At 36.6% G+C, this 26689-nt stretch overlaps 1 protein-coding gene and 1 non-coding gene across 2 annotated transcripts in view; one reads left to right on the forward strand and one right to left on the reverse strand.

The window, feature by feature from the left end:
- Positions 1-26689, forward strand: part of UBR3 (ubiquitin protein ligase E3 component n-recognin 3) — a 223531-nt gene that overhangs the window by 76381 nt on the left and 120461 nt on the right. The window contains exons 10-19 of the mRNA XM_065880145.1: positions 266-399; positions 5833-5919; positions 16252-16317; positions 16406-16495; positions 17628-17756; positions 18522-18574; positions 18675-18808; positions 19135-19219; positions 20790-20932; positions 23328-23424. Of these exons, the coding sequence (XP_065736217.1) occupies positions 266-399; positions 5833-5919; positions 16252-16317; positions 16406-16495; positions 17628-17756; positions 18522-18574; positions 18675-18808; positions 19135-19219; positions 20790-20932; positions 23328-23424 (1018 nt within the window). The remainder of the gene's footprint in view (positions 1-265; positions 400-5832; positions 5920-16251; positions 16318-16405; positions 16496-17627; positions 17757-18521; positions 18575-18674; positions 18809-19134; positions 19220-20789; positions 20933-23327; positions 23425-26689) is intronic.
- On the reverse strand, positions 11830-11902 carry TRNAV-CAC (transfer RNA valine (anticodon CAC)). Its single transcript has one exon. It is a non-coding gene; the product is annotated as a tRNA-Val (tRNA).

The following is a 26689-nucleotide window of genomic DNA, read 5'->3' on the forward strand; positions in this document are numbered from 1 at the left end:
ATTGTTTTGACTTTATTTAATATATTCAATTATATAAGAAAGAGACAGTTCACAAAATGTTTCTAAGAAAACGTAGTTTATAAAGAATTCCAAAAGGACCAGATTATTTTATTTTTAATAATTTATTAATTTCTATACATATTGTGTCATTATGCCATTTGTGTGCATTAAAATGTGTTTGGTACTTGGAAGTATTTTACTTGATTTTTAACATGGGTGTGTATTTCCATTTGGCAAGGTTTATATCTGTTTTAATTTTTGCAAGGTATGAACTTAAATAAGCGAGAACTAAATGAGCACGTGGAATTTGAATCTCAGACCTACTATGCTGCCTTTGCTGCTGAACTTGAGGCCTGTGCACAGCCAATGTGGGGACTCTTATCACATTGTAAAGTTAGGGTATGTTTTGTTAATTTCTGTGTTTACCTTTAAAATAATTATTTAAGAAAATTTTTTGTGAAAACATTGATTTGTTTACTTGTGTGTAATAATATGCAGTGTTTAATTCTGAATTCACCTTTGTGAAAGTTGACCTGAGACAGTTAATTGTTATTCTTAGGCAGGTTAGAATTCATTTATATAAATGAGTTATAATATCATTCCAGCCTTCCCTTATTGTGAATAGTCTTTGGAGCTTTATAAGTCTCCACACTCATCTTTATTGTTTCATTTTACCCATTATCAGTTAGTTGCCTAATGTTTCTTGTCTCTCAAGGGATGAGGATAGTCCTCAATAAAGTTTACACTTTTAAGATTCCAAGCACAAAATCAGTATACATTTCATACAACTTACAATTGTTTATAAAAAGAACCTACAGGTACATAGCAACAACATAAATTCTTATAATTGGTTAAGAAATGCTTGCTTATAATTGCATGCATTTATGTCTTTCTGTACAAATATATATTTTACCTTTGCATTTTAAAGTATTCGTTTGATGGGTCTCCAGAATCCTTGGACAGTTTGTTATCTCCTGACCCTACTAAACTAAGGACTTGACTAAGATTTTGCTGTATGGATCCCATGAAGTCCAACCTGCTAGCCTGTACCAATGAGCGTGTTGCACAAGATTTTAGAGTGGTCTTGGCTCTGCCTCTTTTGACTTAGGTGACTTGGTCAACTCATTTTAAACTATTTGAACTTCTCAGTCTTTCTCCTTTTCTTTTAAAAAACTAAAGGAAACAAAATAGAAATGGGACAGCAAAGCCTGCTCTTCCTCACAGGGTTATTATGAGACTCTCTTACATATATTCTTTAAATGTATGTGTTACTTTAAGTGGGTTTCTGTTTTCTTTTTTTGTTTTTGAATTTTATTTATTTTTTCTTACAGCAGGTTCTTATTAGTTATCTATTTTATACATATCCTTGTATATATGTCAATCCCAATCTCCCAGTTCATCCCACCACCACCACCCCCTGCCACTTTCCCCTCTTGGTGTCCGAGGATTTCTGTTTTCTCTCATGACTCCAGCTTTCTCTAAATGCAGATGCCTCACAACTCTGTTACAGTCTGGCCAGATTGAAATTCACAACAGCTCTGGTTATTCATGTAGATCTCCTTATAGGTACATGAATTTTCTCAGGTTCCTAAACTATTTAAAAACATTTGTCTGTGCTGTGTTCTTTATGTCATTTTAGGTATGGTGTTTTAAATGATGCAGTTATCCAATATAGAAACCTCCCCTTGCTGTACCAGCTGTGTTCAAGCTATAATCAGATACCATGAATTTTCTCTCATACCAGAAATGTCTCTCTACCACTTCTTTCCACTGTCTTAATTTATTTCTTTTTATTTTTAAAATCTGGGTTGTTTCTTAATTGGTTTTCCTGCCTCTAGATTCTTCCTACTGTAATTTTTCCTAATACCAAAGTTACTGCTAAGCTCTGTGCTTATCTCTCCTTTGCTTAAAAATCATTCAAGTTCTTATGTCTACAGGATAATGTCCATATTTCCTATAGAGGCATTTAAGACCTTCCACAATTTGCCCTCAACTTGTTTATCATAATTCACCTTCCTATACTGCCCTCTACCTCCATGCCTTCATTGGATTGATTACCATTCCTCAACATGCAATTCCTTTCTTGATTCCAGTGGTTTTGTTCAAGTTAGTCCCTTTTTTGACAAATGAGCTCATTCTTTCTGCTTAGTCCAGTGCTTCTCTTATATGAGAATCATCTGGGAAGCTTGCAAAATACATGTGCGTGAGTCTCACTGTCAGAGATTTTGGTTTGTTTGATGTGCAGTAGGACTTTGGCAGCGATTCTAACTGGAATGAAGAACAATTAGTTGAGCTCTTCAAAAATTGTACTCATAAGACTCAGCTGATATGTAATCTGCTCATTTAAATTCTTTCATATTTATGATTCCAGTCTCTGTTTTTATAGTACCTCGTTTAATCTCCATTGTAGCATTTATCAAAAAAACTGTCATCTAATATGAGAGTCGTTTGTCCATTCATTCAAAAAAGTATCTATTGAATGCTGTTCTATGCCAGATGCTATCTAGATGCTCGGGTTTTTGGTGTCAAACCAAATAGATGTGGTTTTTGCTCTCATGGAGCAGTCTAATAGGAGAGATAGACATTAAGCAAGTAAGCACACAGGTTTATTTTGTAAGTTTTGTAAGTGTTCTACAGGAAAATATCAGATTGCTATGAGAGTAATGAGTGTGGAGGCTGGTTACGTTTAAGGATCAGGGGAAGGCCTTTCTGAAGAATGAAAAAGCCAGCTATATGAAGTATAAAAGTGGGGTTAGTGGTGGGAATAGGGGAGATAGTATGGAGTAACCTACCTCCAGTAGGAAAGTGATTAGTCATTTTAAGGAGTTTGTGGCTGGAGCCACAGAACAAGATGGAGTTGGAGAGATAGGCAGGGATTGTATTATTAATGCAGGTTTTTATAGAACATGTTAATGAGTCTTAGATTTAATTTTAAGGAGAAGCCAGTGAATATTTTAAAGTAGGGGTTTAATGGGATCAGATTTACATTTAAAAGATCATTCTGTTTTCTGGAAAGACTGGATTGAGGGGAGCGTGGGGAACATCATGACTAGTAGCAAATAGACCAATTAAGATGCTGTGATAATAATCTAGGAAATCCAGGTTTGAAATTCAAGGTGCATTTTGGATATTGAAGATGTATTTTGAAGGTAGAACCAAAAGCCTTGGTGATGGATTGTATGTTATTGATGAGTGAAATAGATTTTTGGGTAACTATGTATGGAGATAATTTTACAGAGGTGAAAAGGATCAATAGAAAAGGTTTAGAGAGATCAGAGTTAGTTTTAGATATGTTACGTTTGAGATGCCTCTGAAACATCCAAGTGGAAATAGTGAATAGTCAGTTGGATATATGAGTTTTGTGCTCAAAAGAGAAATCTGAACTAGGGTTATAAATTTTAGACCCTTGGGAATAAAAATGGCATTTATTGCCAGGGGATGGGGTCACGTCAAATAGGGGGAGAAGAGAAATGGACCTTGAAGAAAAAACGAACATTTAGACATCAGAGAGGGAGAGGAGAAAAACCAGAAGAATGCAACATCATATAAGCCAACAACAGAACAGATGGTGATGTAGGAGGGAGGACTGATACGATGTTGATATGAAAAGGTCAGTATTTTAGGAGGATTATTCTGACAACTGTGGTTAGGATGATTTTGGATTATAAGGCCAGGGCTATGTTTATGTGATAATGAGAAATCATTGTTTTCAGGCAGTAGATTATTTTTCAGTTTTGAAGGCCAGGATTCCAATGTGTTATGGTTTTCTTAATCTAAGAAGCGAAGACAACAGAGAGAAAACGAGCTCATGTTGTTCTGGTAATATCTGAGAGTAGTTTCTTAGCTAAAGGAGCATCTAGTTCCTAGATAAGACGTTCTCTTGATGAGAGCCTACACTATGCCAGACATTATTCTTCACGTTATATTGCTTACATTATGTTCGTATCTAATCTTCATAACATCTCTTATAAAGTAGATAGTATCATCCCTTTCTTTCAGAGGTTAAATAATTTGCCCACATTTACACAGCTGCAAGTGGAAGCTTGAGTTTGAAAACAAATCCATCTGATTTCAGAACCAGTGCTCTTTATCACTTTGCTATAATTGTCTCTTAAGCAAGACTGTCTGGAGCTTTTTAGCAGCAATGTTGTCAGGTTTTAGAAATGTAAACTAGAAGAAAGACTATTATTTTAAGTAAAACAAAGCTATTGCTTTATGTTTATGTCCTCTAATTATAAAATATAAAACTAAAGGATTAGCAATAGAAAAAAGGAACTTCACCTGATAGCTTACTTTCTTTGTCTGATTGCCCCGTATGCTGTTTGGTTCTTGAAAATGCTAAGGGATAGTTAAACAAGTTATACTAGATTAATAACAAATAGCTTGGATAAAGGGATGGCACATTTCTAGAATTTTACTAATTTTTGCTTTCTGAACAGAACAAATAAGCTGTAAAAATCTCCATCTAGTGGCAACTATACGTTACTGCAGGCTTGACAGAAGTTAAGTCTGGCCATGAATCTTTGGAGCACTTAAGTAGTACTTGTCAGATATAGTGCTAGACTGTGGCATAGAGCATTTTATGTACATTATTTCATTTGCTTCTTCATAGCAGTACTAGGAGGTAGGTAGTATTATGCCCATTTTTACGTATGGAGAGACTGAAACTCATAAAATTCAAGTAATTTTCTCAAGGTCATAAAACTAGTAAGTCATGCATACTGAATTTTTGGGGGTGGGTATGATAGTGATGGGGAGGTGGGAGAGATGATCTGAACATGATTATTAAGTATGCTGTATTTAGGAATGGAATTAATTGGTCACCGTTTTGAAGACTCTTGATATACCTACTTTTCAAATTGTTCTCCAGAAGAGTTTATCAGTTTACACTTGTGTAAAGAGGATATAGTGGTGTCCCTTTACTCAAACCTTTGATTAAATAGGAAAACATTTGGTTTTAAATATTTCTTTATACATGAATTATCTGCAACTTTAGTTTGGTTATGACACATTATTTATGGTAACTTAAAGTGTCATTACATTTTTTTCAGTAAGAGATAGGGAACAGAATGTATAAAATAATATTTTGAGAAGGATAAATCTCATATAGGATAGATTAAAACAGGGTGAGACTGTTGGCAGGGAAACTAGTTAAGTGATATTTTGTCTGAATGATATCAGAAATAGGAGGAAATGTAAGTGAACCTACATGACAGTATTGAGGAAGAATTAACAGGATATGGAGACTGAGCTGGGTGAAGGAGAAGTAAATCTCTGAAAGAAAGGGATGATAATATCTACTTTATAAGAGATGCTATATTAATTAATTAACTAATTAATTTTGGGCCACATCCCTTGGCTTGCAGGATCTTAGTTTCCCCACTAGGGATCAAATCCACACCCTTGGCAGTGAAAGCACAGAGTCTTAACTGCTGGACCACCAGGGAAGTCCCTAGAGATGCTATTTTTAGATATGGATGTGAGGCTTGTAGTTTTTTGTTTTTTTTTGCGGTACGCGGGCCTCTCACTGCCGTGGCCTCTCCCGTTGTGGAGCACAGGCTCCGGATGCGCAGGCTCAGCGGCCATGTGGAACCCAATTTACATCACATAAATTTATTTCACCTTTGACTCATTTCAGGTTAGTTCATTTTCATAACTGTCTCTAGTTGTTACTATTAGTTTGTGAGAGGATGATTCCTTGAAATGACAAATGTGGTTATTTTGAAAATATGTATATTTTACCATTATATATACAATGCACATAACTTTTTATGTCGAAGTTGAACATATACGTGTTTATATACTGTAAATTTATATAAGTTATTATTTTAGGAAACTCAAGAATATACCCGAAATGTTGTGAGATACTGCCTTGAAGCTCTTCAAGACTGGTTTGATGCTATTAACTTCGTAGATGAGGTATGTATGTTTTTGATATATGTAAAAGCATTTAAGAAAAGTGTTAGATCTCATTTAACATTGAAAATAATGACTATCTTTTCATGGGATAAGGGAAAGGTGTTGGAATAAACATAAAATCACTAGGCTTTAAAAAAGGAGAAGTAAGAGACCAGTTGTTTGACACTTAGGAGATTCTACAGTGCATTAACTGTATTTGCTTATTTCCTAGAGAAGGGCATAATTTTTTTAATGTTATTAAATGTATATTTCTCAGGACTTCATTCAGAGAGATAAAAGTGACAGTGCAAATGTGAACAGAATAGGGGAGATTGATGGAAAGGGTATCACAACTTTATTAATTGGTCAGTGTTCTCCTCTGGGCATGAATAAAGATGATTTTTTTTTTAACATCTTTATTGGAGTATAATTGCTTTACAATGGTGTGTTAGTTTCTGCTGTATAACAAAGTAAATTGGCTATACATATACATATATCCCTATATCCCCTCCCTCTTGTGTCTCCCTCCCACCCTCCCTATCCCACCCCTCTAGGTGGTCACAAAGCACGGAGCTGATCTCCCTGTGCTATACGGCTGCTTCCCACTAGCTATCTGTTTTACATTTGGTAGTGTATATATGTCCATGCCACTCTCTCACTTCGTCCCAGCTTACCCTTCCCCCTCCCTGTGTCCTCAAGTCCATTCTCTATGTCTGTGTCTTTATTCCTGTCCTACCCCTAGGTTCTTCAGAACCATTTTTTTTTTTTAGACTCCATTTATATGTGTTAGCATATGGTATTTGTTTTCCTCTTTCTGACTTACTTCACTCTATATGACAGACTCTAGGTCCATCCACAGTAACTCAGTTTCGTTTCCTTTTATGGCTGAGTAAGGATGATTGTTGCTGATAATGAACTGAGAAGAATTAAATAAGGGCTTGCTGTTAATTAGTCAGCCAAGTTTCCTATCAGAAGCCCTTTTTATTCCTCTTATGAAGTAGGGTAAAAATTTGCCAGATGTGGAAGGAGGAGCACTCCTTATCTGATTTCTGAACTCTGGGCAGATGCAACTCCTGGTGTCTTAGGCCGGGGCGTGGAGGGGAGGGGCTTTTATTTATTTCTTTTCCTTAAAAAATTTTTCTTTTACACAATCATAAACTTATTGAAAAGTTGGAAGTGGAGTACAAAGAACTTTCTCTTGAACTATTTGAGAGTTAAGATGTTAACTTGATGCCCATAACTCCCAAATACTTTAGTATCCATTTCCTATAAGCCAGGACATTCTCTCTCTCATATAAACAGAGACAACCATAAAAGTTAGGGAATTAACTTTATTGTACTATTACTATGCAAATCTTAAAACGCATTCATGTTTTACAAATTGTCCATTGATTGCCCTTTATAGCAAAAGGATCCTATTTAGAGTCACATGTTGCGTTTAGTTATCATGGCTCTAGTCTCCTGGAATGATTTCTCATTCTTTGCCTTTCAGGGCAATAACGTTGTGAAGAATACAGCTCAGTTATTTTTGTACAACACCCCTCAATTTGGGTTTTCTTATGAGTAGGTTCAGATTATGCATCTTTTGCAGGAATATTACAGAAGTGATGTTGCAGTCTTTTCATTGCACCCTCTTCAGTGGTTTATGATCTTTGTTTGTCCTATTACTGGTGATCTCTTTGTTCATTTGATTAGGGTGGTACCAGCCAGACTTCTTCACCATAAAGTTACCCTTTTTCTCATCGTAATTAATAAAGTATTTTGTGAGGACTTGCTTTAAAGCTATTTAAATACATCTGTTTTCTCATCTAATTTTTAGTTCATTCACTAATTTTCTGCTGTGGAGATTCATAGTTTCTTTTATTCACTGGGTTATAATCCAACACTACTATTATTTGATGCTCAAATTGTTTCAGATGTGGCCAGTGAGAGCCCCTTCAAGCAGGTTTCTGTGTCCTTTTGACTTGTCCCGTTATTCTTTGAGCGCTTCTCTTCTTAGTGGCTCAACAAGATATTTCAGGCTCACCTTATATTTTCCCTATTCTACCCCTGGAATCAGTCATTTTTTTAAGGATCTTTTGTTACTTTTAGTAGAGAACAGTATTGAGAAAGCGGGATCTGGATGCTTGGTGGGCTCACTGCTATCGAGGTATTAACTGCTCCCCGGCCTTCTCAGTGAACAGAGGTTCAGAATATATGTATGCATTTATGTATATAGATGTACATATCTGCATCTATATTTATTTCTCTATTATATATATTGAAAGCTGTGAGTTCAAACTGATACTTTATATTCCAGTATAGCACAGGACTTATTCTAGTTTTCTCTAACAGTGAGAAACCTGGCTTCCATTATCCTTAATATATTTATTTCTTTGACCAATCCTCTTATATAGAACCAATTTCTCATATCAGTTACCTCCCTTTCCCCTGCATGGATGCCCTCTTCTCCCTGCATTCTGTCCCCCACCCTGCCCTACATATGGACACCCTCGTCGTCCCACTTGGGCTCCAACTCCCCACCTTGGACTACCCTTCTGTGAAGAATCCTTCTTGCCCTTTGTGTGCTTTGAATTCCCACACCAGGCATGTCTTCATTCTGGCTGCCCTCCTCATCCTGCTTTGGCTCTGATGCCCCATACTGGGTCTTTTCCACCCGTGGGTAATCTCCTCACCTTGCTTGAATTTTGATTCCTTATTCCAGGCTGGCGCCCTGTGTCATTGCCCTCTTTACCTCTATCAGGTTCTGGCTTCTCATCCCTGGTCAGTCCCCACTCTCCTCACCCTGATTGGCTCTGACATAGTATACTGGGCTGCCCTGCTGTGTGGATGCCCTGACTCCGTATGCCGGGCCACAGCCCACTTCTGTGTAGATGCTCTTCACCCTGGAAAACCACTGACATTTCCCCCCACCCCGCCCCAGCACACACAGTTGTCCTCCTCACCCTGGGCTCTGATATCCCTTTTCAGGCTCCTCACCTATAGATGCCTATTTTGGTTTATTTTGCCTCTTAACACCTCCCCCCCCCCCAGTGGCTTTAGGACTGAATTATTTATGAAGGGAAGAGCCTCCTACTGTCTTTAACTTTCATCCTTCCTGCCTCAAACTAATTTATCTTCCATCCCTGATGACTCCTCCTCCAATATTTGTGCCTGTCTTTAGCCTTCAACCTGGCCATTGTGTCCATTTGGATTCTGATTCTGCCTCCACCAAATCACCGATTCTTATCTTGTCTAAATGTTGGTACTTAAGCTTAAGCTTTATTTATATAAATGGTAATGAGTCAGTCTTTAAAGAAAACATTCTCCATTCTCCACAGAGCTCCATCCTGCTTTTAACCTGCTTCACTATTTCTTCACCCTGTCAAGGATTAGTCCGTCAGCTGGGGCTTCAGCTGGAGCTTCTCTCAGTCCAATTCTCATTAGTATTTGAAACTTTAGGAGTTATTGTTGAAATGGTGGCATCACTAAGACAACAGGAAGATTGAACTAGGGGAAAATTATCATTACACACAGAGGGTTAGGTAATATTTGACATGAAATTAATCCACGGTTGAACTTGGGGTGGATTTACGGATAGTTAGAATCAAGTAAGGTATACGGATCACCTTAATTCAAGGAAATAGTGTGTGTGTGTATATATATACACACACATATATTTTTTAATTAATTAATTGTGTTGGGTCTTCATTGCTGCGCGCAGGCTTTCTCTGGTTGTGGTGAGCGGGGGCTACTCTTCATTGTGTTGCATGGGCTTCTCATTGTGGTGGCTTCTCTCATTGCGGAGCATGGGCTCTAGGTGCATGGGCTTCTGTAGTTCTGGTGTGTGGGCTCAGTAGTTGTGGCTCGTGGGCTCTAGAACGCAGGCTCAGTAGTTGTGGTGCACGGGCTTAGTTGCTCCACGGCATGTGGGAATCTTCCCGGACCAGGGCTTGAACCCGTGTCCTCTGCATAGGCAGGCAGATTTTTTTTTTTTTTTTTACATCTTTATTGGAGTATAATTGCTTCACAATGGTGTGTTAGTTTCTGCCTTATAACAAAGTGAATCAGTTATACATATACACGTTCCCATATCTCTTCCCTCTTGTGTCTCCCTCCCTCCCACCCTCCATATCCCACCCCTCTAGGTAGTCACAAAGCACCAAGCTGATCTCCCTGTGCTATGCGGCTGCTTCCCACTAGCTATCTATTTTATGTTTGGTAGTGTATATATGTCCATGCCACTCTCTCGCTTTGTCACAGCTTACCCTTCCCCCTCCCCATATCCTCAAGTCCATGCTCTAGTAGGTCTGTGTCTTTATTCCTGTCTTACCCCTAGGTTCTTCATGACATTTTTTTTTCTTAAATTCCATATATATGTGTTAGCATACGGTATTTGTCTTTCTCTTTCTGACTTACTTTACTCTGTATGACAGACGCTAGGTCCATCCACCTCATTACAAATAGCTCAATTTCATTTCTTTTTATGGCTGAGTAATATTCCATTGTATATATGTGCTACATCTTCTTTATCCATTCATCCAATGATGGACACTTAGGTTGTTTCCATCTGCTGGCTATTGTAAATAGAGCTGCAATGAACATTGTGGTACATGACTCTTTCTGAATTATGGTTTTCTTAGGGTATATGCCCAGTAGTGGGATTGCTGGGTCATATGGTAGTTCTATTTGTAGGTTTTTAAGGAACCTGCATACTCTTCTCCATAGTGGCTGTACCAATTCACATTCCCACCAACAGTGCAAGAGTGTTCCCGTTTTTCCACACCCTCTCCAGCACTTATTGTTTCTAGATTTTTTGATGATGGCCATTCTGACTGGTGTGAGATGATATCTCATTGTAATTTTTTTTTTTTCTTTTTTGCGGTACGTGGGCCTCTCACTGTTGCGGCCTCTCCTGTTGCGGAGCACAGGCTCCGGACGTGCAGGCCCAGTGACCACAGCTCACGGCACAAACCCGCGTCCCCTGCATCGGCAGGCGGACTCTCAACCACTGCGCCACCAGGGAAGCCCTCATTGTAGTTTTGATTTGCATTTCTCTAATGATTAATGATGTTGAGCATTCTTTCATGTGTTTGTTGGCAGTCTGTATATCTTCTTTGGAGAAATGTCTATTTAGGTCTTCTGCCCATTTTTGGATTGGGTTGTTTGTTTTTTTGTTATTGAGCTGCATGAGCTGGTTGTAAATTTTGGAGATGAATCCTTTGTCAGTTGCTTCATTTGCAAATATTTTCTCCCATTCTGAGGGTTGTCTTTTGGTCTTGTTTATGGTTTCCTTTGCTGTGCAAAAGCTTTGAAGTTTCATTAGGTCTCATTTGTTTATTTTTGTTTTTATTTCCATTTGTCTAGGAGGTGGGTCAAAAAGGATCGTGCTGTGATTTATGTCATAGAGTGTTCTGCCTATGTTTTCCTCTAAGAGTTTGATAGTTTCTGGCTTTACATTTAGGTCTTTAATCCATTTTGAGCTTATTTTTGTGTATGGTGTTAGGGAGTGATCTAATCTCACACTTTTACATGTACCTGTCCAGTTTTCCCAGCACCACTTATTGAAGAGGCTGTCCTTTCTCCACTGTACATTCCTGCCTCCTTTATCAAAGATAAGGTGACCATATGTGCGTGGGTTTATCTCTGGGCTTTCTATCCTGTTCAGTTGATCTATATTTCTGTTTTTGTGCCAGTACCATACTGTCTTGATTACTGTAGCTTTGTAGTATAGTCTGAAGTCAGGGAGCCTGGCAGGTGGATTCTTAACCACTGTGCCACCAGGGAAGCCCCAGTATATTTGTTTTTTACACAGAAATATTTTAGGAAGATATTGAATGTTGTAAACAAAATTTTAAAAAATATTTATTTGGCTGCACTGGGTCTTAGTTGCATCATGTGGGATCTTCGTCGTGACATGTGGGATCTTTAGTTGTGTCATGTGGGATCTAGTTCCCTGACCAGGAATCAAACCTGGGCCCCCTGCATTGTGAGTGTGGAGTCTTAACCACTGGACCACCAGGGAAGTCCCGAATGTTGCAAAAATTTATATAGATTTTTAATAGAAAAGACAATAAGTATAGAATTTAAGGAATCAACCAATATATCTTTCACGATGTTTAAAAGTTTCTTCTTTCTTAAAGTGCTTTGATATATTTGTTTCTCAAAACAACCCTGTGAAGTAGGGAAGATGTTATTGTCACTCCCTTTTTTTCAGATGTAAAATGGAGATGCAGAGATATTAAATGACTTGCCTCTAGTTGTATAGCAAACTCCTGGTATTTCTGGGTCCAGATCCCATGTCTCTCAACTTCTTGTCTGGTCGTATTTCAACTGTACTGGCTTTGGCAGTGGAAGGAGCTTTAGAGTCAGGCATACCTGAGTGGACACTATGTGATCTTGGTCTTGGACAGTTTTTGGTTTTTTTTAAAGCATTGCCGAGTCCATCTTCTCATCTATTTATTTAAGATAATAATATTAGCCAATGAGGATTGACTAAGAGGACATATTTCATGTGTGATAAATATTTGTTCTTCTTTCAGCCTTGAGAGTGGAGGTCAGAAGTTATTGCAGTAATCCAGCACAGAATAAGCAAATAATATTTTTTTGAACTGGATTAAGCCAAATCAGTCAGTCACTTAGAGACACAGGATGGAATAAATTTTCCCAAAGTACAGGCCATTTAAGAATCCTCAAATACTGAATATCATTTATGAGTATGTAGCAGAGCAACATTTATGAGTATATAGCAACATATATGAGTATATAGCAGAGTGGTTTGTTTAGAGTCGTCTCTTGTAAGATGGAAGTAGAACATGTGTTCATTCAGCAAATATTTATCAAATGTTTACTGTGTTCTAAACACTGGGGATACAGGGATGAAATGGTGCTTAATTTAAGGAAATGGAAGACAAATAAATGGCTAATTTGATCAGAGGGCTTCTGTAAAGTTGTGACCAGGGTGCTATGGAGGAGAATAGAGTGGAGCATCTGATTTACCCTGAGGGACTCAGGAAAAGCTTCCTAGCAGAAATGTCACTTCAGCAAAGTCTTAAAGGTATGTTAATCCAGTGGGAGCAAGGATGTATATAGTATTTGAGGCAGAGGGAAAGGCATATACAAAGGCAGTACCTATGGTACATGAGTTTATATGACAGGAGATGGGCTGGAGAGGTAAGTCCTGTCTCTCAAGAGTCAAAAGGTTAAAGGAAGTTAAAACTATAGGGTGCCATTAAAAGATGATGAATGGAGAAGTACAAGGTTAAATTAATATTTTCGTAAGACCACCTCCTGGCAATATATCAAGGTTTAAATAGATGTATTAATTAAGGTTCTTTTGAATACAAGGAAAAAAACATTTTTGAGGCAGCCTAATTTAAAGGAGGAATGATTTATTATGAGTACAGAGAGATCTTTCAGGGATCTTATGGCACCTGGACTTCAGGAACTGAGTGGAAAGCTGAACAGGAACTCCTGTCTCTTGCTTTTGCTTTGGCCTTTCTGCCTCATTTCTTCTTCCCTTTCTGTAGATTGGTTTTCTGTGCTTTTTTGCCTATGTGGTTAAATATTACCTTCCTACAGTTGCCTAATATTGCAGTTTCAGCCATACTGCAAGACTCTCTGCAGATGTCTTTAAATCTAGTTCAGTTTTCAAGTGAAGAGAGAACCTCATTGCCCACGATGGGTTAGGTATCTCCTGCCCTGATCCAGTCAGATGTGGCTACTGTACCTTGATTGTCAGGCTCCAGTCCCTGTGTGTGTGCATTTGGAAGGTGGTATAGGAAGGGACATTCTGAGAAATGGGGAAGGTAGTGAACTAGGCAGATACCACAGAAAGTTTCTTACAGAGGGTAAGAATAGAAGCAAAGGCTAGCACTGAAATCTAGGCACTAAAGGTTGAGGGCCTGAGCTAAGGTTAGTTAGGGGCAGTGTGGAAAGAGAGGAGGAAGTAAAGTTAAGAGGTATTTAGAAAATCAGACACACTTTGGTGCCTTATGAAAGGTAGGAGGTTTGAGAGAAGGAAGGAGTCTACATTTCAGATTTGTATTACTGGGAATTTGGAGAAGAAACATTGAGGAGGACTGAGTTTTAGGGCAGAGATGCTGAGTTTGGTTTGGACACAGTGTATTTGTGGTCCCCACGGGACTTAAACGCTTGAATGTAGGGTTTGGAGTTCAGGAGTGAGATTTCTGCTGAGATTTGGGAGTCATCTTGGGTTGGCAATTGAAGCTATGAACTGGATAAAGTCACCTAGAATGAGAAGAGTAGAAAGCTGAGAATGGAATCTGAGGACCACCTCAGTATATATGGAAGGAGTGGAAGAAGAGTTTTTCAAGTGACTAATTTGTGACGTTGGACAAGAGGGGATTATGGAATATAACACTGTAGAAGAATGTGTGTTTAGCATATGCTCAAGCCTTAAAAGACAAGATAGAGTCTATGGCTTAGTAATTAATAGAAATGTGTGTTGGGTACCATGTTCTCTTACTTGATCCTCACAGCCATCCAGCTGCTTATTATCTCCACTTTACAGGTCAGGCAACTTAGACACAGAGAAGTTAAGTAACTTGCTCACAGTTTTACAGCTGTAGGTGGCAGAATCAGGATTTGAACTCCTACAAATCCAGCTTTTAAGAGTCTGCTCTTAACCACTGTTCTTGATGCCTGCCTTCAAAAGAAATGGAAGGAGATTCTGATTTAGCTAGTTAGTATAGTTTATGTTACTAAAATGATTATAGTAATGGAGGGCAAACTTATTTTATTTTTGATTGTGGTAAAACGCACATAAAATAAAATTTACTATCTTATTAACCTTTTTTAAAGTATACAGTTCAGTAGTATATTCACATTGTTGTGCACCCAACCTCCAGAACTTTTTGTTTTGCAAAACTGAAACTCTATACCAAATAAACTCTCCATTTTCCCTTCCCCCCAGCCTCTGACAACATCATTATACTTCGTGTCTCTATAAGGTACTGTAAGTACCTCATATAAGTGGAATCATCCAGTATATCTATTTTTGTGACTGGCGTATTTCACTTAGCATAATGTCTTGAAGGTTCATCCCTATTGCAGCATGTGTCAGAAATTCCTTCCTTTTTATGGAAGCCAAACGTTTATTTATTAGAACAACTTCCTTTAGACATTTATTCACATGTTGAGGAAGATCTTTTTCTCATATCGGTTTTGGAAAAAACTGTTTCAGGGATGGGGACATATTGCACATCTTTATAACTCTATACTGGTATTTGAGTGTTTGGGGTAAAACTTTTTAACAGGAGAAAACTTTACTAAAAACTTATAGAAGCATTAAAAACAAATAATACCTTTTAATTTTTCTTGTCTGTTTGAGAAGGACAACTGTGTTGTACTTTTTCCCTGTAGTGATAGCGTGACCCATGGGAGTCACAGATTTAAAATACAGTTTTTATAATATTCACAAGGATACCAAAGGTCTTTGATATACACTGTACTAAGCTTTCCTACAGAAACTGTGTGTTCACCACTGATATGGGGAGCATCTCACCCAACTAGGTAAGCCTTTTAACTGCACCTCAGTTTAGGGCTGTAGTCAGAGCCTCTTACCGTTCTGAATATAACAGCGGAGTTCAGGCTAGCTTTTCAGTTCACTACTTGTTAACTTTAGGAAGTTACTTAAGTTTTTTAAACTTGAATTTCCCTATTTATAAAATGGAATATTCAGTTTCTACCCCGTTGGGTTCTCCTAGGATTAAATTAAGTCTGAATAAAGTGCTTATTAGCACAGTGACCGGCACATAGTAAGTGCTCGGTGAATGTTAGCTGTAATTATTGTTCTTGTTACTATCGTCATGTTTGGTATGCATGCATTTGAAGATTCCCAAGTGGCCTGCTGTAAAGGGAAATCTATTCCGTCCCTTGCTCTGGGCTAGATGCTTCAGAGGATTCAACGTTGAGGAGTATACAGTTTCTGTCTTTAAGTAACTTACATTTAAAATGGAATAATTTTATCTACAGTGGGTTTTTAAGGCTATAACTTCTAAAATTGTGCTTTTTTTTTTTTTTTTTTTGCGGTACGCGGGCCTCTCACTGTTGCGGCCTCTCCCGTTGCGGAGCACAGGCTCCGGACGCGCAGGCTCAGCGACCATGGGTCACAGGCCTAGCCGCTCCGCGGCATGTGGGATCTTCCTAGACCGGGGCACGAACCTGTGTCCCCTGCATCGGCAGGTGGACTCTCAACCACTGCGCCACCAGGGAAGCCCTTAAAATTGTACTTTTTTATTAGAAAGTATAGGGGAATAAATCAAGGTGAAAGTGTGGTTTTAGCATTTTAAAACCTTCTTTGAATGCGGTAAAGGATTCTTTGATTTGTGGATTTTGTTTGTTTATTTCCAGCCAGCACCTAACCAAGTCACTTTTCATCTGCCACTACATCGTTATTATGCTATGTTTTTGAGTAAGGTAAGAGTGTCATTAAACAACTTTGTTTGTTTTTTGAATATTGCGAATTATGTATTGAATTAGTAACATTTTTTATCATAATTTTTAGGCTGTGAAATGTCAAGAACTAGATTTGGATTCTGTTTTACCAGATCAGGAAATGTTAATGAAACTAATGATTCATCCACTCCAAATTCAGGTATGTTTTAAGGCTTTTAAAAGGTTTTGAATTCCTTGGTTAAGTGATTCTTCCTTTATTTTATTTGTATGCCTTTATCATTGTTATTATAGCCAAAATGTTTGAAATTTTTAAAAAAATTTAGTTTTTTGTATTTTTGCCAGATTATATTTTGTTTTTTTTTTTTTAAATGAGATTTACATTTAGTTATAATTTCCCCAGGAATTCTTTTCACTATATTTATTTATGGGGGGGTTTAACATACTACAGCACTGTTTTGGGAGTCAGGAGACCCAGCAAATTCTAGCCTTGGTGCCACCACTATTTTATTATCTATGTTGTTTGGAGTGATTTACCTACTTGATTCTTAGTTTCCCCATCTATAAAGTGAGAGGAGAGAAAAGAGAGAAGATTTAGCCTACATATGCACTGTGGTTTCTTTCATTTCTAACACTGATTTTGTGGACCACCTTTTATATACATTAGAGGGATTTGCACTTCAGTTTATTTTTCCTGGAAATTTTAGATTTGTTAACCATTATTGAACTTTACCTCTGGGAGTTAGGAACAAATAAGAGATGAAGTTATGACTGTGCTTAGTTTTAGTTGATACAGGACATAAATACATGAAGAATTAAATATTAATATAGTAAGAAAATTTATTCTAATCTGATCTGCTCTTGCCAAACTTTAGAAAATGACTAGATTGAAGGTTGAGTTAGGGTGAATTAAAGACATAGATTATATTCATTGATGTTGAACAGTGAACAGTTAGCTTGTTTGATGCTTATTCCTGTGTTTCCTTAAGCATTATGTATTTTTTTTTTTGAAGAGGAAAGAGTTAAATGTAATCGTCAGTGATTCCTCATTAAAGATTTCAGTGAATATTGTTATAAATGTATCCAGGAGTCATCATGGAAAACTAACTCATGTATAAACTCCAGAAGAAGGGACTGTATAAAATATAATGATCATCATAAAATTTAAAATTATATATTTGAATTGAATATCTTAAACATTGGACAGAATGTCAGGCTTATGCTGTGATTAAGTTATAAAATATTTTGAAATGATTGTTTATTGTAACATGATTTTATAAAGGTTGACTTTAGATGACTTCTTTGTCCAATTTACTTAATTTTTGTTTTACTAGGCAAGTCTTGCTGAAATCCATAGCAATATGTGGGTAAGAAATGGTCTGCAAATCAAAGGACAAGCCATGACCTATGTCCAGTCTCATTTCTGTAATTCCATGATTGATCCTGACATTTACCTATTACAGGTAAGCCAACTTGATGGTGCAGATGTTGTACTTTAGAAGTATCTCATTTGTACCTGTGGGGTTTTAATTTATAGAGGTGACTAAATGATGACATGGAGAGGTCAGTGCTATTGAAAGAAGAATTTTATTACTTATAATTTCCAAAGGAAGGGGGCATGCCACACTACGCAGGACCAGAGGGGAAGTGTTAGATTTTGGTCAGGAGGCAGAAGGAGGAGTGAGGGGAAATCCTAGACCAGAAGCTTTATTGGGGTTTCCATAGGAACGACAAGGCAGGGCAGGGGAAGTAGTTTAGGATTGGCTAGTTTGAATAATTTTGGTGGGCTCTGGGGCATAAAGGCTATCTGGTACCTGCCTTGGGCAGGGGGCCAGTGGGAATATTGGCTTGGTATGTGAGTTAAATAAAGGGCATGAGGGACTTGCATATGAGAGACTTGCTCCCAGGTAAGCTGTTTACTATCTTTTAGAATTAGCTAGCCTTTAGAAGGGTAGTTTCTCTCCGGGTCTGTAGGGCCCCCCTAGATGCCAGAACATCAGAAGATACAGAAAATAAAAAACATGATTAACACAAGAAGTAAAACTGGGGAAATCCCTGGCAGTCCAGTGGTTAAGACTTGGTGTTTTCCCTGCTGTGGCCCTGGTTCAATCCCTGGTTGGGGGACTAAGATCCTGCAAGCCGCGTGGCGTGGCTGGAAAAAGAAAAAAAGAAGTAAAACTGAATATTGAGAAATAAAGATTGTGGGTTTTATTTTTTGTCTTTTAAAGGTTTGTGCATCTAGACTTGATCCAGATTATTTTATTTCATCTGTCTTTGAAAGGTAAGCATAATTTTATTAAGACAGGTATTAGGAAGTATTTGGAATTTAAACTAATTTTGTTTTAACTTTAAAAAATCTGTCTCAAATATTTTTTTAATAGATTTAAGGTAGTGGATTTGTTGACAATGGCTTCACAACATCAAAACACAGTACTTGATGCAGAGCATGAGAGATCCATGTTAGAAGGCGCTCTTACATTTCTTGTGATTCTTTTGAGTCTTCGTTTGCATTTAGGTAAAAAGCACTAATACAAATACTTGCGTATTAACTATTAACCTCCGTTTCCTCCCCTCTCCTTGTGGTAGTAACTGGCTTATGGAAAAAAAGGAAAGGATGTATTACCGTTGACACTCCTTTTAGAATATCCTTTAAAAAACCCCTTAAGGGAACTGCAAATATCAGGGTAGTTAAACTGCAGGTTATATTGGGGCATTGTATTCTTTGCTCTTTAAATTTGGAAGCATCTCATTTTTGGTATTTACGCTTAATAAATTGTGTGGTAAGTTGTTTCTTTATAATATATAGATATTCAGATTTATTAATTCTATTTTTAATTTTAGGAATGTCTGATGATGAGATTCTCAGAGCAGAGATGGTAGCCCAGCTGTGTATGAATGACAGAACACATAGTTCATTGCTGGACCTCATATCCTTTTAAAAGTTTAATTTTCTGTTAGTTGCAGGATCTAAGTTGTAAGTAATATTCATGGATTAGAGATATATCACTTTTTGATTAAAATGGTTTTTTTTGAAGTTGAAAAATAATATGGAGAAAAACTCCAACTGTTTGTTCAATTCTGTGTTCAAGACCACTGGTAGATTTTTTTGCCTCTGTCGTCTCTCAGGGTACTCTTTTTTTTTTTTTTTTTTCCGGTACACGGGCCTCTCACTGTTGTGGCCTCTCCCGTTGTGGAGCACAGGCTCCGGACGTGCAGGCTCAACGGCCATGGCCCTCGGGCCCAGCCACTCCATGGCATGTGGGATCTTCCTGGACTGGGGCACGAACCTGTGTCCCCTGCATCGGCAGGCGGACTCTCAACCACTGCGCCACCAGGGAAGCCCTCAGGGTACTCTTATTAGACCTTGGTTAGGCATCAGGACTGGTGGCTCTGGGCACCCCAGGATCTGACCTTTAAGGACAGCAATAGTGAAAGGGAGCTGGACACTTGGTGAAAGGCAGCTAGGTCTACTTTATCTCTATAGCCAGGCTGGAATTCATGGTTAAAATTTAGAGGTATATCTTATCATTATTATTACCAGAGCTTTAAACATTCTGAGGATTTTTTTTCTTAGAATTCAGTTTTAAACCAAGAGGTTTTTAAAGGCAAAGACTGTTGTCTACAAACTTTAAAAACTTATGGTTCTCTGTATAAGACTGAGCATACAATGGACACTTTATTATTTTTTGATTTATTGTTTATAAAATTTTAGACAAAGATCATCATGTTATTTTGTGATAAAATTTATTTGTGAATTTTGGACTAAATTTAATTTGTACATTATGATTATGTTTGAAATAATTGGCTAAATTTTGTGAAATAGCTCCTATTAGAAATGCCTATTTGATAACCTTGAAGATTTTCTTAAGCAGCCAACAATTTGATACTGTTTGATGATTTCATTCAGCCATTATATACTGTGTATTAGTGCTGCAAAAGAGCAAAAGCATTCTCTGTAACTTTGAATTTTTAGAAGAATTATGTAGCTTTAATGTGAAACCAAGAGAAAAGAATCTTTGTGGTTTTCTTTTTAAAAAATTTGCTTAGTATCTTTTTCCTTCTTATTTTGAGGATGACATTTTGTGTTTTTGGAAAAATGATCTTTGCTCATAAAAATCTGGGCTGATTTTTAGTATACTGTGTTTGATTTTCTAAGGGAAATTACAACTTTATTTGCAAAAGGATGAAAATAGAGATTAATTTTAAAAGTTATTTTTTCATTTCATGAAACTGTATTAATTTGTTTTGGGGGAAATATACTTCAGAGCTACTTCAGCATGTAATTTATTAGTAGGCTTCTAGATTAAGCTATCTTAATTCACAGTTGATAAAAAGTTATTATTGAACTGTTGTATTATATAGCCCTCTTGTGGCCGACTTTATGTATTACAGCCAATTACTGCATATTTTAGCAAAGGAAGTTAGAAACTAGAATACCTTGGTAAGATTAAGTATCTGACTTTTAGTTATTAATTTTTTTCTTGACACATACATCATATTCCAGAAAATCCAAATCCCAAAAGTGGCATTATTCCAGGAAGCTATAGCTTTGAATCAGTTTTATCAGCTGTAGCTGATTTTAAGGCTCCTGTTTTTGAACCTGGAGGTTCTATGCAACAAGGCATGTATACTCCTAAAGGTATGTTTATATAAATGTGTTTTTTCAAATATCAGTTTTCTGAAGGTTCATTGTGTATATTGAAACAAAATGTTTGCCTTTTATTTGTTCAGCTTTGGTTTTTCCCCTCAACTTTCTTATAGATGTATGTTTGTCTTTTATGGTGTACAGTGATACTGGTTCCATTTATTTACAAACCTATGGTTTATATTACAATAAGACTTCTTAGATGACTCTAAATTATAAAAGGAACTTTATATATGAACTCCAGTTTATTTTTGTAAGTGAATGAACTGTAAATGAACCAGAAATTATGAAGCAAAATATATACTTACAAACATTCTGAATGTATTTGCCCTTTAAATTTGATTTTGAAATAGTTCTCAGTACCCAAATTTTAACTTGAAACAGTTAAAATCTATGTGGAATACTGATAACATTCTCATACATTTTGAACCTGTGTAAATACATAGAAACCTTTTCTGTAAGTGGTTGGTTTTCTAAAGTTTTCCCCCTGGATTTGTAGATGACATGCTTGACAAAAGCCAGAAGTAGGTGGAATCCTGATTCATGGTCTTTTCTTCTTCTCTTTCACATTTTCATTAATCTAAATTAAAATTTTGAAGGAAGTAGCAGTTACATGCTTCTTGCCCCCTTCAGCACTCACTGTCTAAGTGAAAAACTGATGCCCACTTTGTAGTTGTAAATAGCATGTACCATGTTTGGTAAAACACACGAAAATAAACCTTATCATGTGTGATTTTTTTCAGAGAGTTCACAAAGGTAGCAAGAATAATCCAGAGTCTCTGGTTGGAATGTATTCCATTAAAGAGAAAGCACAGTATTTCTTTATTGTAGAGAACACTTTGTATCTAAAACTTAGATGAGCTTAGAAGTAGAGTGATGTGCTTGTATAATGCAGTGCTTATTAATAAAGTGTGATGTGAGCATAATCTGTGTCACCCATTCGCGGTCCTTATTAAAATACAGGTTCCTATGCCTCAACCCCAATCTGCTCTTATCCAGATCTCTGGGGATTAATTCTGGAAATCTGCTTTTTTACCAAGCTCTAAAGGATGATTGTCACACACAGTTAAGTTTGAGACACTGAGACAGAGCACTGGACATTCGAAGATTAGAATCAAGAAATTGGGTGTCATATTCAGATGCAGTACTGAGTTGTATTAGTCAGTTGTGCGATATTGAGAAAGTCAGTGTTTTATCTTTGGATTTAACTTCTTATTTGTAAAATGAGTGAGTTGGAATAGATGAGTGTTTTTTAAGCTTTTTAAAAAAGTGTTTAAGATAAGCCTTTAGTTTGGGGGAACTAAGCCTTAAGTGAATCTGTTATACAAAAGCAGTAAAAGCAAACCTACTCTTGTTAAAGTGAGTGTGGTTAGTGGACATAGCTTCTCATCTGTTTTACCATCTCCTTGCTCCTAAAGTGGCCCCTGGTAAATCTCTGTTGAAATCCAACTTCTTGGAACACTGAAGCCTCCTGGACCAGTTAGTTAATCACTGAAGTTTTCTTCCATTTCAGTGGTTTTATAATTCTGACAAAAACAGATAATAGAATTAATAACAAAGGTTCTGTGGCTTTTTGAAGGCCTATCTTAAGGATCTTAAATCATACTTAAGATAATTTAAGATGGCCTGTTACACGAAATAGGGACAGTTGTTAACATTTTTTTTTTAATGCCAGAAAGTTGAAATTATAGTAGATGTGTAGAGAGATGCTTAAGGTTCAAATGTTAAGAAATGTTAAGAATTCTCATCCTAAGCATGATTATTAGTGAGATCACAGGTTTTATTTGCAATGTGCAATTTTCTAGTACACGTTAATGTAATTATATAGCTATTAACATAAGCTTTGTGCACTTAATACTTAAAATCATCTTGTGTACCACCAATTGTACATATACCACACATGGGATAATGGTTCCTAATTGTGGAGAAGGTAAGGAGATCAATTATAGCAAAAGAACAAATGTTTTATAAACCAAAAAGTGTTTATAAACTAAGCTCTTGAAAATCAATGGCTCATTAATTTTTTAATCCAGCTTTCACATTTTTATCTTCGAATACTTTCAAAAATGCTAATGCATTGTGTTTCTTACTTTCTCATCGGCACTTTACAAAAAAAAGTGAGCTAAACTTTTATGGTGAGGCGTTATCACATTATAAAGCTTCTTGCTCACTAGTTCTTGCTGAACTTAAGAGAACATTATAGTGACGAAATAATGTTTTTTGATTTAGAAAAGTGGTCATTGCATCAAGCTTATTAAGGCAAATATATAATCAAATTAAACTTTCCCATCTTTTAAATATAAGATATACTTAAATGTAATTAGTCATTAGAGATTGACTTTATTCCTAAGAAGTCAGTGTTTTGTTTCTACTCTCTTTTGAATAATAGCTGAAGTCTGGGATCATGAGTTTGACCCCGTCATGGTCATTCTTCGAACAGTTTACCGTAGAGACGTGCAGTCTGCAATGGACAGATACACAGCATTGTAAGTACGTTATGTTAGTCAGTAAAATAATGGATATCTTGTGTTTATAGAGAAAAATTTCAGTTTTAACACAAATGTGATATGTTCTCATTAAAATATACTCAATCTTTAGAGGAGAAAATATTTTAAGATTAAAAAAATAATCTGGCTGAGATTTATGTTCTCAAGATCTTGATCCAAGAACCTGACATTAATCTGATAAAAATAAATTTTATAAAACATCACAAATAAATGTAAAAAAATAACAAACTTATTTAGTTGCTCTTTGACCAGGAGAATTCAAAGCTTGGTTTTGTGTTGTTCTACTTTTAAAGCAGTAGAGGAGGCACAAGTTAAGAGACTAAAATTGTCTGATGTCAGAGATGATGGGTAGGTACAAAAAATGTGGTAATATTGCTGTGTTCTTGACAACTGGGAAAACAGCCAAAGTAAAATGAATTTTATTTGTAAATATTTAACAAAGTAGTTAAAACGTTGATAATTGCCAAAAAATTTTGAAGGATATCTTTTTAATGGAGAATTCAGTTTTATATATTATTGTCGTAGACTATTTTTTAATGTATTATTTCCTCCTATTTTTAAACATTAAATAGTTAATCTATTGCTGAACATTATAGGATATCGCCTTTTATTTGTGCTTAAACATTTTGAAAACAAGTTTAAGATGATATAAATGTCTTTGATCTTGAGAAAATATTTGTTCGTATAACCATCAAAGTGTAAATACAGATATTGGGTGTAATTGAAACTTCTTTTGCCAAGACTTTGCAGTAATGGATATATGCTGAATTTAAGAACCATCATAGATATCTCTGAAGAAAGTTTATAGTGTAGAAGTTTAGCATATTCTCCCCTCCCCTCACCCCACCCCAAGAAAGACAAAAACGAAAAACAAAACTTAGTTCAGCATTTCTCTCTACCTTTCTCTAAAACCCGTGGGAACATAGTCTGAGATTCTCCTTTCTCTGCTTTCTTAGCAACCTCTTTTTTTGCTTTTCGTGTAGCTTTGTAACTATTTGTTTGCTTTGTAGGTTTTTACTAGATTCTTAGTTCCTTGAGGGAAGATATTTTTGTCTCTGTGTCTCTTTTATATCTTCAGAATCTATCTCAGTGCTGGCATATAAAAAGACATTCAGCATATATTTGTTGAGTAAACACATTTGAGTAGTTCATGCCGAAAAATGAAAACCATATCTGTAGAGCTATTTTTATTAAATTTTCCTCTTTCCTATTTTGCTATTTTTTCTCATAATCTCATTCTCCTCATTTGGCTTTTGAGTTCCTGTACAATGTCTGTATAGTTTCTTAGAAATATGTCTGAATTGCTGTGATGTTTCTTGGCAGTTTAAAAATCTTTGTTTAAAGAAATGTGTATTTAAATAAAAGAATAATAACATAACAAATACACTTTAACTTCAGATTAAAATCATTTTCTTATAAAATAATCTCTGAAATTTTATATGCAATATTATATTAATACATTTTGTATATTTAAGGTAAATATATCCGTGAAGAATGTGTTTGTTTCTATGTAAAACTTAAATTTTTTTGAAATTTATTTTGTATATGAAATATAATATCTTTTTCCTTTATGTGATATCACTTATATGACTGTATAATTGACCGTTTCCGTTCTTAATATAACACAACTGGGAAATAAGCCTAAAGTGTAGGGCTTATTGGCTATTGGTCATTTGCATTTTATTTTAGTTTTAAGGAACAAAAGTGGCAAAACTGATTTACTTAGTGTGATCCTTTTTTATTTCAAGAAGGTAATAGAAAGGCGCTTTGAAAAATTATAGAGAAAAATAATTAGGTAAATTAAAGGTATTGTGTCTTTATTTTTAGCATTAAAAAAATCTTGTTTATTTTTTAACATCTTTGTCGGAGTATAACTGCTTTACAATGGTGTGTTTCTGCTTTATAACAAAGTGAATCAGCTATACGTATACATATATCCCCATATCCACTCCTCTTGCATCTCCCTCCCACCCTCCCTATCCCACCCCTCTAGGTGGACACAAAGCACCGAGCTGATCTCCCTGTGCTATGTGGCTGCTTCCTACTAGCTATCTGTTTTACATTTGGTAGTGTATATATGTCCATGCCACTCTCTCACTTTGTCCGAGCTTACCCTTCCCCCTCCCTGTGTCCTCAGGTCCATTCTCTACGTCTGCGTCTTTATTCCTGTCTTCCCCCTAGGTTCTTCAAAAACATTTTGTTTTCTTGTTTTGTTTTTTAGATTCCATATATATGTGTTAGTAAACGGTATTTGTTTTTCTCTTTCTGACTTACTTCACTCTGTATGACAGATTCTAGGTCCATCCACCTCAGTACAAATAACTCAATTTCGTTTCTTTTTATGGCTGAGTAATATTCCATTGTATATATGTGCCACATCTTTTTTACCCATTCATCTGTCGATGGACACTTAGGTTGCTTCCGTGTCCTGGCTATTGTAAATTGAGCTGCAGTGAACATTGTGGTACATGACTCTTTGAATTATGGTTTTCTCAGGGTATATGCCCAGTAGTGGGATTGCTGGGTCGTATGGTAGTTCCATTTTTAGTTTTTTTTTTTTTTGCTGTACGCGGGCCTCTCGTTGTGGCCTCTCCCGTTGTGGAGCACAGGCTCCAGATGCGCAGGCTCAGCGGCCATGACTCATGGGCCCAGCCACTCCACAGCATGTGGGATCTTCCCGGACCGGGGCACAAACCCGTGTCCCCTGCATCGGCAGGCAGAATCTCAACCACTGCGCCACCAGGGAAGCCGTATTTTTAGTATTTTAAGGACCCTCCATACTGTTCTCCACAGTGGCTGTATCAATTTACATTCCCACCAACAGTGCAAGAGGGTTCCCTTTTCTTCACACCCTCTCCAGCATTTATTGTTTGTAGACTTGTTGATGATGGCCATTCTGACTGGTGTGAGGTGATGCCTCATTGTAGTTTCAATTTGCATTTCTCTAATGATTAGTGGTGTTGAGCATCCTTTCGTGTGTGTGTTGGCAATCTGTATATCTTCTTTGGAGAAATGTCTATTTAGGTCTTCTGCCCGTTTTTGGATTGGGTTGTTTGTTTTTTCAGTATTGAGCTGCATGAGCTGCTTGTAAATTTTAGAGATTAATCCTTTGTCAGTTGCTTGATTTGCAAATATTTTCTCCCATTCTGAGGGTTTTCTTTACATCTTGTTTATGGTTTCCTTTGCTGTGCAAAAGATTTTAAGTTTCATTAGGTCCCATTTGTTTATTTTTGTTTTTATTTCC

The sequence above is a fragment of the Phocoena phocoena genome, chromosome 7 (genome assembly GCF_963924675.1).
Source record: "Phocoena phocoena chromosome 7, mPhoPho1.1, whole genome shotgun sequence".
In the NCBI taxonomy this organism is placed as follows: domain Eukaryota; kingdom Metazoa; phylum Chordata; class Mammalia; order Artiodactyla; family Phocoenidae; genus Phocoena; species Phocoena phocoena.